At 46.3% G+C, this 12,562-nt stretch overlaps 1 protein-coding gene across 1 annotated transcript; it reads right to left on the bottom strand.

Annotated features, from left to right (window-relative positions):
• Positions 1-454: 454 nt before the first annotated feature.
• LOC137359148 (probable G-protein coupled receptor 139) lies at positions 455-4,772 on the bottom strand. Its single transcript, XM_068025222.1, has 2 exons — positions 4,637-4,772; positions 455-1,353 (listed from the first exon to the last, which is right to left on the bottom strand). Exons 1-2 carry the CDS (start codon positions 4,770-4,772, stop codon positions 455-457), a joined length of 1,035 nt encoding a protein of 344 aa, XP_067881323.1.
• Positions 4,773-12,562: the final 7,790 nt, after the last annotated feature.

Here is a 12,562-nt window from a genome sequence, read left to right as displayed (position 1 = left end):
TGCCCCTACACTCCTGCCCACCCTCCCTACTGCCCCTCACTCCAACCCTCCCTGCCAGCCCTCCCATCATCCAGCGCTGGCTACCCCCCATTCCCCTCACTCCAACCCTCCCAACCATCTGTCACCATGAGGAACAGTTCCGACCACCACTCCTCGTCACTATGGGAAGCAGGCCCCGCCCCCACATCCTGGAAACAGGTCCCTCCTCCACTCCCATCACCCTGGGAAACAGACCCCACCCCCACTCCCAATCACCATGCGAACAGGCCTGTGAACCAAAGGCCCATCACTATGGGTTCAGACACCACGCCGCTCTGTCACCATCGCGACAACCCCCGCCCCCGCTTTGTCTCCAAAGAAACAGGCCCCGCTCCGCCCTGTCTCCATAGTTACATGCCCCGCCCCCGCTCTGTCGCCATAGTGACAGCTGGAAATAGTGATTCAGTTTCTCTCATTATTGAATGAATTTAACAAATGTAGTGAAGGGAGATTTCAGCATATTCTTCAACTGCTCTCTGAACTGTGTCTGAGTCACGGCATAAATAACAGTGTTTGTGCAGCAACTCAGGAGCTGCAGCATGAAGCCCAATTCCCGCAGAAACTCAGGTAGAAAAACAAACACAGAGCCCAAATACCTCATCCGCCACCATATCGAATACACCATAAACATTGCCCACAATAGAATGAAATTCCCCGATATAACTAACAGCAACATAATGGATTTCCTTCGACTCTTCATCTCTGTGTCTCTGCGACTCTCCCCACTGCTGTGATGTCTGAGTCTCCTGCGTCCTCTGCTGCTCACTATAATGTGTCTGATGGTGAGAGCGTTGAGCAGCAGAATCACCACAAATGGAACACATGGTGTTAGAATGTTATGGAGGAGCTCTATTGTTCCTGAGACATAAACAACATAACCATCCATTGTTACATGACAAAACCACGGTACGTTCAGCAGCAAATACCGACCTGTGAATGTAAAATACCAGATGATGTTCTTCAAACAGCTCAGCACAGTCACTGTTCCCAGAACCACAGCCGACGTTCTCTCTCTGCAATATTTACTTTTCAGCTTCTGGCAACAAATGGCCACAAATCGATCAAAGGTGAAAGTGACGGTGAACCAGACAGAACAGTCTGTGGCTGCGTAAAGCAGGATAGCGTGGATATTACACACGGAGATGGATTGCAGGAACTGAAACTGTTCCCAATAAACAATAGGAATGTGCCTCAATATTAGGTCGAGGATAATGACCAGTAGATCCGCCGCTGACATGGCCACCAGGTAGCGAGTGACACACTTGGAGAGACCACATTTCCCCCGAGACAGGATCCTAATCGTCAGTAAGTTAACTGTGAGGAAGGGAAATGAACAAAGACATTATACATCAGGCAGGAGCAAAGTTACCAGTTTGATGGAGGACTTACTGAGATTTACAAATGTGTTCCTCTGTCCATTGATTTCCTGAAATGAAATTGTCTGTGATGCGGTGGAAGGCAGGAGAGATTCAATGACAAAATAATGTTATTGAAATTGTAAAACTCAATGTTAATCACAACCCTCCCCTTCACTCCTTTTCCCATCTGCTTTAAAAACTGTTCCACCTCTGATCTCTCCCAGTTTTGATGAAGTCACGACCTGAAATATTGACTCTGTTTCAATCTCCACACATGCTGCCAGATCTGCTGAATATTTCCAGCATTTTCTGCTTTTATTTCAGCTTTGCAACATTTGCAGCACGTTGCACTTGCAGAGAAAGTTAAATGTTCGACTGACTGAAAGATTCTGTCTCAATGCTTGTGCTGTCGTGTGTGTGTGTGTGTGTGTGTGTGTTTACTGTGTGAGTGCGTGTGTGTGTATGAGTGAGAACATGTGCGTGTGTGTGTGCCGGGCTCAGTGCCTGGGCTGTGATGTGTGTGAATGAGTGTGCATCTGTGTGCATGTGTGTGTCACGTGTGTGCGAATCTGGTTCAGTGCCTGGATTGTGGTGCGTGTGTGCGTGTATGTGTGTATATGTGTGTTTGTCTTTGTGTGTGTGTCTCTATATCATGGATTGGCATGTGGTGTGTGTGTCTGTGTGAGTGTCTGTTTTTCCATGTGTTCATCCGTGTTTGCATGAGGGTGGGTATGCGTGTGCATGTGCGTTTCTGTGTGTCTGTGTGTGTTTTTGTCTCAGGGTTTGGGTTGGCTGAGTGTGGGTTAGTGTATGTGTGTCTTTCTATGTGCGTGTGTGTCTCAGGATCTGAGCTGTGGTGTGTCTGTGTGTATGTGTGTGTGTGTGTGTGTTTGGCTCAGTGTCTGCGGTGCGATGTGTGAGTGTGTGCGTGTTTGAGTGTGTGTGTCTGTGTGTGTGTCGGGTTCAGTGACTGGGGTGTGACCTCTGTGTGTGTTTGTTTGTGTGTTTGTGTGTGCGAGCATGTCTGTCTGTATCTGTCTGTCTGTTTCAATACCTGTGGTGTGTTCTGAATGTATGTATGTGTGTGTGTTGGACTCAGCGCCTGTGGTGTGATGTGTGTGCGTGTGTGTTTATAACTCTGGCTCAGTACCTGAGGTGTGATCTGTGTGTATGTCTGAGTCAGTGTCGGGGTGTGATCTGTGTGTGTGTGCGCGTGTGTATGTGTATCTCTGACTCAGTCCCTGGGTGTGATCTTTCTTTCTGTTTGTGTGTTTGTCTCGCTCAGTGTCTGGGGTATGACCTGCGTTTGCCTATGGGTGTGTGTTTGTTTCTAACTTGCTCAGTGCCTGGTGTGTAAAGAGTTTGTGTGTGTGTGTTTGTGCTGGTGTGTCTGTCTCAATGTCTGTGGTGTGACGTGTGTGTGTGTGTCTGTGTGTCTGTGTGTGTCTGTGTGCGTTTGCATGTATGTGTGTTTGTCTGTGTGTCTGGTTCGGTGCCTGGGGTGAGACATGTCTGTGTGTGGGTGAGTGTGTGGGTGAGTGTGTGGGTGAGTGTGTCTGCGTCCTCCATACCTGCTTTGTAATCTGTGTGTCTGGCTCAGTAAATGGGGTCTGAACTCTGTGTGTGTGGCTGTGCGTGTGTGTGTGTGTATCTGGCTCCGTGGTGGTGTTGAGTTGCCTTCTTGACCCGCTGCAGTCCATGTGTGGTAGGTGCACCCACAGAGTTGTAAGGAAGGGAGTTCCAGGATTTTGACCCAGCGACAGCGAAGGAGCAGCGATATCGTTCCAAGTCAGGATGGTGTGTGACTTGAAGCGGAGCTTGTTGGTGGTGATGTTACCATTCATTTGCTGCATTTGTCCTTCTAGTTGGTAGAGGTCGCGGGTTTGGAAGGTGCTGTCTATGGAGCTTTGGTGCGTTGTTGCAGTGCATCTTGTAGATGGTACACAGTGTTTCTACTGTGCGCCGGAGGTGGAGGGAGTGAATGTTTGTAGATGGGGTGCCAATCAAGTGGCTGCTTTTTCCTGGATGATGTCGAGTTTCTTGAGTTTTCGTGGAGCTGCACCCATCCAGGCAAGTGGAGAATATACCATCACACTCCTGACTTATGCCTTGTAGATGATGGACAGGCTTTGGGGAGTCAGGAGGTAAGTTACTGCAGGGTTCCTGGCCTCTGACCTGCTCTTGTAGCCATGCTATTTTTATGACTACTCCAGTTCAGTTTCTCGTCATTCATAATCCCTAGGATGTTGATAGTGGAGGGTGGTGGGGGGTGGGGGTGGGGGCGGGGGGCTGGAAATCAGTGCATAAGTGATCGTAATGGCATTGAATGTCAAGGGGAGATGGTTAAATTCTCTCTTGGTGGAGATGATCATTGCTTGGCACTTCTGTGGCATGAATGCTACTTGCCACTTTTCATCCCAAGCCTGGATATTGTCCAGTTTTGCTGCATTTGGACACGGATTGTTTCAGTATCTGAGGAGTCGTGAATGGTTTTGAACATTGTGCAATCATCAGCGAACATCCGCACTTCTAACCTTTTGATTGAAGGAAGGTCATTGATGAAGCAGCTGAAGATGGTTGGATCTAGGACACTACCGTGAGGAACTCCTGCAGTGACGTCTTGGAGATCAGATGACTGACCTCCAACAACCACAACCATCTTCCTTTGCGCTAGGTATAACTCCAACAAGCAGAGAGTTTTTCCCCTGATTCCCATTGACTTCAGTTTTGCTAGGACTCCTTGAAGCCATACTCGGTCAAATGCTGCCAAAATGTCAAGGGCAGTCGCTCTCACCTCACCTCTTGAGTTCAGCTCTTTTGTCCATGTTTGCACCAAGGCTGTATTGAGGTAAGGAGCTGAGTGGCCCTGGCGGAATCCAAACTGAGCGTCACTAAGAAGGTTATTGCGAAGCAAGTACTGCTTGATGGCACAGTCAATGACACCTCCCATCACTTCACTGATGATAAGAGTAGGCTGATGGGGCGGTAATTGGTGGGGTTGGACTTGCCCTGCTTTTTGTGTACAGAACATACCTGGGCAATTTTCCACATTGCTGGGTAGGTGTTAGTGTTGTAGCTGTACTGGAACAGCTTGGCTAGGCGTGCAGCAGTTCTGGAGAACAGGTCCTCAGTACTACTGCGAGAATATGGTCAGGGCCCATAACCTTTGCGGTATCCAGTGCCTTCGGTTGTTTCTTGATATCACGCAGAGTGAATCGAATTGGCTTGAGGTCTGGCACCTGCGATGCTGGGGACCACAGGAGGAGGCCGAGATGGATCGTCAACTCGGCACTTCTGGCTGAAGATTGTTACAAATGGTTCAGACTTATCATTAGCACTGATGTGCTGGGATCCCCCATCATTGAGAATGGGCATAATTGTGAAGCCACCTCCTCCGATTAGTTGCTGAATTGTCCACCACCATTCACGGCTCGATGTGGCAGGATGGCAGAGCTTAGATCTGATATGTTGGCTATGGAATCACTTAGCTCTATCTATCGCATGCTGCTTATGGAGTTTGGCATGCAAGTAGTCGTTTGTTGTAGCTTCAACAGGCTGACACCTCATTTTGAAGTATGCCTGGAGCTGCTCCTGGCATGCCCTCCTGCACTGTTCATTGAACCAGGGTTGGGCTCCTGTATTGGTGGTAATGGTAGAGTGGGGGATATGCCGGGACTTGAGGTTATAGATTGTGGTTGAGCACAGTTCTGCTCCTGCTGATTGGCCCACAGCGCCCAGTTTTGATTGCTAGATCTGTTCGAAATCTATCCCATTTATCACAGTGGTAGTGCCACCCCTAGTTTTTGCTCTATGGGTGGCACAGTGGTGCAGTGGTTCGCACAGCAGCCTCACAGCTCCAGCGACCCTGGTTTAGTTCGAGGTACTGCCTGTGCAGTTTGCATGTTATCCATGTGACCGTGTGGGTTTCTGCCGGGTGCTCTGGTTTCATCCCACAGCCAAAGACTTGCTGGTTGATCGGTAAATTGGCCATTGTAAATTGCCCCCAGTGCAGGTAGATGGTAGGATTATGGTGGGGATGTGGTAGGGAATATGGGATTAATGTAGGATTAGTATAAATGGGTGGTTGTTGGTCTGCACAGGCTCGGTGGGCCGAAGGGCCTGTTTCAATCCTGTAACTCTAAATAAATAAACAGGATGGAAGGTATCCTGAATGTGAAGGTGGGTCATCGTCTCCTCAAAGACTATGTGGTGGTCACTCCTACAAATACAGTCTTGGGCAGGTGCATCTTCGGCTGGCAGATTGGTGCAGACGAGGTCAAGTATGTTTGTCTCTCTTGTTGTTTCCATCACCACCTGCTGCAGACCGAGTCTCGCAGCTATTTCCTTTAGTACCCGGCCAGCTCAGTCAGTAGTGGTGCTACCGAGCCACTCCTGATAATGGACACTGAAATCACCGCCGACAGTACATTCTGCGCCTTTGCCAAATTCAATGCTTCCTCCAGGTGGTATTCAACATGGAGGAGTACTGACTCATCAGATGAGAGAGAGAGATGTCGGTGCTAATCAGCAGGAGGTTTCCTTGCCCGTGCTTGACCTGATGGCACGAGGCTTTTTGGTGTCTGGAGTTGAAGGGCAACTTCCTCCCGCCCAGAAACCACTGTGCCGCCGTCTCTTCTGGGTCTGTCCTGCCAGTGGGATAGGACATACCTGGGAATGTTGTTGGCAGTATCTGGGACATTGTCAGGTATGATTCCGTGAGTATGACTGTGTCAGGCTGTTTTTTGACTAGTCTGTGTGGCAGGTCTCCCAACGTTGGCACAAGCCCCCAGATGTTCGGGAGGAGGATTTTACAGGGTCGATAGGACTGGGTTTGCCGTTGTCATTTCCAGTGCCGAGGTCGATGGCAGGTGATTCGTCCGGTTTCATGCTGGTTTATTGACTTTGTAGCGGTTAGATACAACTGACCGGCTTGCTTGGCCATTTCAGAGGGGATTTAAGGGTCAATCACATTGCTGTGGGTTTGGAGTCACATGTTGGTCAGAGCAGGTGAGGAGCGCAGAACTCCTTCCCAAATAGAATCAGTGAAGCAGAGGGGTTTAAGCAACAATCGACAGTGGTTTCATGGTCATCATTGGACTGGCTTTTAATTGAATGCAAGTTCCACCTTCTGCTGCAATAGGATTCGAACCCATGTCCCCAAAACATTTCCCTAGGTTTTTAGTCCAGGACAGTACCACTACACCATTGGCTGCGTGTAAATATGGGGGTGTTGTGTGGGTGCCTCAGTGCTTGTGTTGTTGTGTGTTTACGTGTGCTTGTGTGTATGTATGTGTCAAGGTCTATATTGTGATTTGTGTCTTCGAGTGTGTCTGTGAGTTTGTGTGTGTCTGTGTGTGTATTTGTCTCAGGGTCTGTGCTGTGCTCGATGTGTGTATGTATCTCTTTGGGTGTGCTTGTGTGTGTTTGCATCTGTATTTGTTTTTGGGTCGTGTGTGTGTGTGTGTGTGTGTGTGTGTGTGTGTGTGTGTGTGTGTGTGTGTGTGTGTGTGTGTGTGTGTGTGTGTGTGTGTGTGTGTGTGTGTGTGTGTGTGTGTACTATTAATACTTTAGAAAGCCTAGAGTATATAAAGTGCAAGGGTGTCGGGAAAAAAATAAATTAGAAAATAAAGAGATGACATGAAAAATTATTGGCAGATAAAATCAAGCTAACCCAAATATTAGTACATTAAGATGAGGATAAATAAGGAAAGGTTAGGGCCTATCAGAGATGTGCAAGGGAACCTATGTCTCTGTTTTCACAAACGTGAAGGTTAATGCAGACATTGGAATTACTGAGGAGAAATGTGAAATATTAGATATGATGAACATAATGAGAGTGGATGTACCAGAGGGTCTGATATCCTTGAAAGTGGATGGATTGTATCCCAGGATGTTAAGGAAGCCTGGGATGAAATAACGGATGCGTTGTAAACATCTGCAAATCCTCACTGGATACGGGTAAAGTGCCAGAGTATTGGAGGTCTGTGAACGTTATGCCATTCTTTAAAAAGGGTGCAAAAGAGAGGCCAAATAATTATAGGCCCGTCTGTGTGGATGTGTGTTACTGTTGGGGGGAGATATCTTCTCAAGGAATGCAGCAATCACCAAGTCGGTGGCACTACGGGTGGCTCAGCTTCACAGGAGGGGATGAAAATGAGTGGAAGAGCTTGATAGGGAATTCAGTTGTAAAGGAAACAGAGAGGCGTTTCTGCAGCCGCAAATGAGTCTCCTGGATGGTGTGTTCCTGCCCTGGTGTTAGAGTCAAGGATGTAACAGAGCGCCTACAGGACATTCTGAAGGGGCATGGTGAACAGTCAGAGGTCGTGCTACACACTGGTACCAACGACACAGTTAGAAAGAGAGATGAGGTCCTGCAACAGGAATTTAGGGAACTAAGTAGCAGATTAAAAAACAGGACCTCAAAGGTTGTAATCTCTATATTACTTCCAGTGCCACGTTCTAGTGATTATAGGAATAGGAGGATAGAGCAGATGACTGCGGGTTGAAGAGATGGTGCAGGCGGGAAGGTTTTTCTTTCTGGGATCACCGGGTCTGCTGCTGGCAAAGGTGGGACCTGTACAAGTTGGACGGGTTGCACCTGAACTGGAATGGCACCAACATCCTTTCTGGGAGGTTTGCTAGTGCAGTTGGCGGGGGGTGGGGGGGGAGGGGTAGTTATATTAATTTGGCAGTAGGATGGGATACAGAGTGGAGGTGCAGTAGGGCATAATGCACAGTCAAATATAGAAGCGAAAATGACTCAGTCTGGAAGGCAGAGCAAACATAAACCAGTTCAGGCACATTTGAAAAATCCAAGGCTTGATTGCAATTATTTCAACGCAAGTCGTCTTACTTATAAGGCACCTGAACTGAGGGCATTGATTATCACATGGGATTATGATATCATTACTATCATACAGACATGGTTGAGGGAGGGACAGGACTGGCAGCTCAATATTTCGGGATATAAAATCTTCAAGCGTGACAGGGGAGGGGACAAATGATGAGGTGGCATTGCACTGTTGATCAACGATTCAATTAATGAAGTGAGGAGGGATGATATCTTAGAAGGTTCCTGAAATGAGGCCATATTTGCAGAACTCCAAAACCAAAAGGGGGCAATCACTTGGCTTGGAGTGTACTTCCAGCCTCTAAACAGTCAGGACGAGATAGAACAGTAGATATGTAGGCAAATATCAGGCAGGTTTAAAAATAACAGGGTAATAATAGTAGGGGATTCCAGCTTCCCCAATATCATAGAAACATAGAAATTAGGAGAGGAGTAGGCCATTCTGCCCTGCTCCGCCATTGATTATGATCATAGCTGATCATCCAACTCAGTAACCTGTTCCTGCTTTCGCCCTATACCCTTTGACCCCTTTAGACCTAAGAGCTATATCTAATTCCTTCTTGAAAACATTTAATATTTTGGCCTCAACTGCTTTCTGTGGTAACAAATTCTACAGGCTCAGGTCTCTCTAGAAGAAGAAAATCCTCCTCATCTCAGTCCTGAAAGGTTTACCCCTTGTCACTAGACTATGACCCATGGTTCTGGACTCTCCCGCCATCAGTACCTTGCCGAGATAAATAAATAAATAGGAATGCATGGATGGAAAGGTCATACAAGAGGGAGGGCTTTACATTTCTGGAACATTGCGACCAGCTCTGGAGAATATGGCATCTGTACTGATCGGACAGTTGCACCTAAATAGAGTTGAGTCAAATTTTCTTGCGGGTGATTAACTAATGCTATTGGGGAGGGTTTAAACTAACTTGGTAGGGGTGAAGGAACTAGGAGGAAATATCAGAGAGGAATACCAAGATGCACAGAATACTGGGGGAGATAGCACTAGAGTGGAGAATAATAAGTTATTGGGTGAGGTCAGAGTAATGGAGAAAATAAGTTCTAAATTAGGGTTACCGAGCATATATGAGAATGCATGGAGTGTGCTTAATAAGACTGGTGAGTTAGAGTTGCAGATTGGCATCTGGAAATATGATGCTGAGACCTGGCTCAAAGAAGGGCAGAACTGGGTGTTAAATATTCCAGGATAAAAGGTGCTCAGGAAAGATAGGAAATGGAAAAGTAGGGGAGGGGTGGTGATATTGATTAAGGAGAGCATTGCAGTGCTGGAGAGAATGGATGTCCCAGAGGACAGAATCAATTTCACTCGATCTAAGGAGCAAAGCGAAATGCAGTTACATTGCTCGGTGTTATTTATAGGTCACCAGCTTATCAGAAGGACATGGGGCAAAAAATGTGGGAGGAAATTACAGAAACATTCAAGAATTATATTGCAGTTATAATGGCGGAAATTCGTTATCCAAATATGTACTTGGATATGAGGAGTGCAAAGTGCAGAGTTCCTAAAATGTGTTTAGGAAAATTTTATATAGCAATATGTTTCCAGGCCAATGAGAAAGGAGACACTGCTGGATCTGGTTCTCGAGAATGAGGTGGGCCAAGTGAATCAAGTGTCAGGAGGGGAACATTTATGCAACAGTGATCATTGTATCATAAGGTTTATTTTGGCTATGGCAGAGGACAAAGAACAAGCGAGAGTAAGAATAATTAACTGGGGGAAGGCCAAGTTCAATGGAGTTAGAATCTTAAATACCCTCCGAAATAATCCAGGGAGCCATTCAATTCAAGGGCATTTAGGGATGCGCAATAAATGCTGGCATAGTCAGTGACGCCCACATCCCACCAAAATGATTTTTAAAAAAAGATTGGATCTGGCCCGAATAATTTAGAACAAAGGTTAACAAGAAAAATAGTAGCTGGACAATGGGCTGCTGCAAAGGGCAGGTTTTTCAGGCACAGTAAAGGTATGTTCCCTGGAAGGGGAAGGGGAGGGCAAACAAATCCAGAGCTCCCTGGATGACACAAGGGAAAGAGATGATGATGAAGAAGAAAAAGTGTTGTTATGACAGATGCTAGGTGGATAACACAATGGAGAACCAGGCTGAATATAAAAAGTTCAGAGGGGAAGTGAAAAGCAAATAAGAGAAGCAAAGAAAGAGCATGAAAAGAGACTGGCAGCTAGCATAAAAGGGAATCCTAAAATCGTATATTGGCATAGAAGTAGTAAGAGGGTGCTATAATTTTGGAAAGGGCCAATTAGGGATTAAAAGTGAGATTTAGTCCTGGTGGCAGAGGGTAAAGCTGAGGTATTAAATTAGTTAAAACAATATTCGACAGATGGTGGAAATCTGAAATAAAAACAAGAAATGCTGGGAATGCTCAGCAGGTCTGGCAGCATCTGTGGAGACAGAAACAGAGTTAATGTTTCAGGTCAGTGACCCTCCATCAGAAATGCAGTTCCGATGAAGGGTCACTGATCTAAACCGTTAACTCTATTTTTCTCTCCACAGATGCTGCCAGACCTGCTGAGTATTTCCAGAATTTCTTGTATTAAATGAATATATCTGTCTTCACCAAGGAAGATGATGCTACCCAAGCTATAGTGAAAGAGGAGGTAATTAGTACACTAGAGAGATTAAACATTGATAAAGAGGATGCATTAGATAATCTCTTTGTCCTTAAAGTTGAAAAAGCACCAGGTCCAGATGAGATGCATCCATGGATACTGAGGGAAGTGAGAGCGGAAATCTCAGAGGCACTGGCCATAATTTCCCAGTCTTCCTTAGACTCAGGTGTGGTGCCAGAGGACTGGACAACTCCAAACGTTTATTACTTTAAGAAAAAATGTTTAGAGATACAGCACTGAAACAGGCCCTTTGGCCCACTGAGTCTGTGCCGACCATCAACCAACCATTTGTACTAATCCGACATTAATCCCATTACCATCTCACATCCCCACCTTCCCTCAATTCCCTCACCACATAGCGATACGAGGCACAATTGAAAATGGCCAATTTACCTATCAACCTGCAAGTCTTTGGCTGTGGGAGGAAACCAGAGCACCTGGCAAAATCCCACGCGGTCACAGACAGCACTTGCAAACTCCACACAGGCAGTACTCAGATTCGAACTCAGGTCACTGGAGCTGTGAAGCTGCGATGTTAACCACTGCACCACTGTTGTTGCAGATCACCGAGCTCAGCTTTAGGATATCATTGCAGGAGTTCCTCAGGGTAGTGCCCTGGATCCAACCACCTTCAGCTTCTTCATTAATGACCTTCCTTCTATTATAAGGTCCGAAGTAGGAATATGTTAATGATTGCAGAGTGTTGAATACCGTTTGCGACTGCTCAGATACTGAAGCAGTCCGTGCCAACATGCAGCAAGACCTGGACAATATCCAGCTCTGGGCTGACAATTGGCAAGTAATATTCACACCACAAAAGTCAGGAGTGTAATGAAATAACCTCCTCTTGCCTGGATGGGTGCAGCTCCAACAACACTCAGGAAGTTTTGCACCATCCAGGAGAAAGCAGCTCGACTGATCGCACCTCACTCACCTCCTTAAACATTCACTCCTATTCAACATAAAAGTGAAACAAAAACATCTCTAAAAGGGAACACAAACATTTTCTACAAACATGTAGATATTAGTCAGGTAGTACGAGGTGGGATAGGGCCAAAGGGTGCAATATTTGCTTCGAGGCACAGGGCAAGGCTGATGTACTTAATGAATTCTTCGTGTCGCTTTTTATTAATGATTCTGATGAAATATCTGGAAGCACTGAGACGAGTGGCAATGGACAGAGTAAAAATTGAGAAGCGGGAGGTAGTGGAAAGCCTGGCTATGCTTAGGGTAGATAAGTTACCTGGCCCAGATGGCTTGCATCCAACGTTGCGAAACGAAGTGAGGATGGAGATAACAGTAGAGTTTGCCATAATCTTCCAATCTTCCATAGATGGGGGAGGTGGCATAGGATTGGTACCATTGGATAGGATTAAAATGTGACAACCTTATACTAGAAGAGTGTAATTACCTTCCGAGCAACTACAGGCAAGTACATTCAGCATCAGTGGGAAGGGTTTAAAAACAATTATCAGAGGTTTGAGTTAGTTAAGGATAGCCAGCACGGAATTGTAAATAAAAGCAAAATACTGCGGATGCTGGAAATCCGAAATAAAAACAAGAAATGCTGGAACCACTCAGCAGGTCTGGCTGCATCTGTGGAAAGAAGCAGAGTTAACGTTTCGGGTCAGTGACACTTCTTCGGAACTAACAAATATTAGAAATGTCACAGGT

This window comes from Heterodontus francisci, unplaced genomic scaffold (assembly GCF_036365525.1).
Source record: "Heterodontus francisci isolate sHetFra1 unplaced genomic scaffold, sHetFra1.hap1 HAP1_SCAFFOLD_54, whole genome shotgun sequence".
Lineage (NCBI taxonomy): Eukaryota > Metazoa > Chordata > Chondrichthyes > Heterodontiformes > Heterodontidae > Heterodontus > Heterodontus francisci.
Note: the sequence above shows the minus strand (reverse complement) of the source record. Positions and strands in the feature narration are given on the sequence as shown.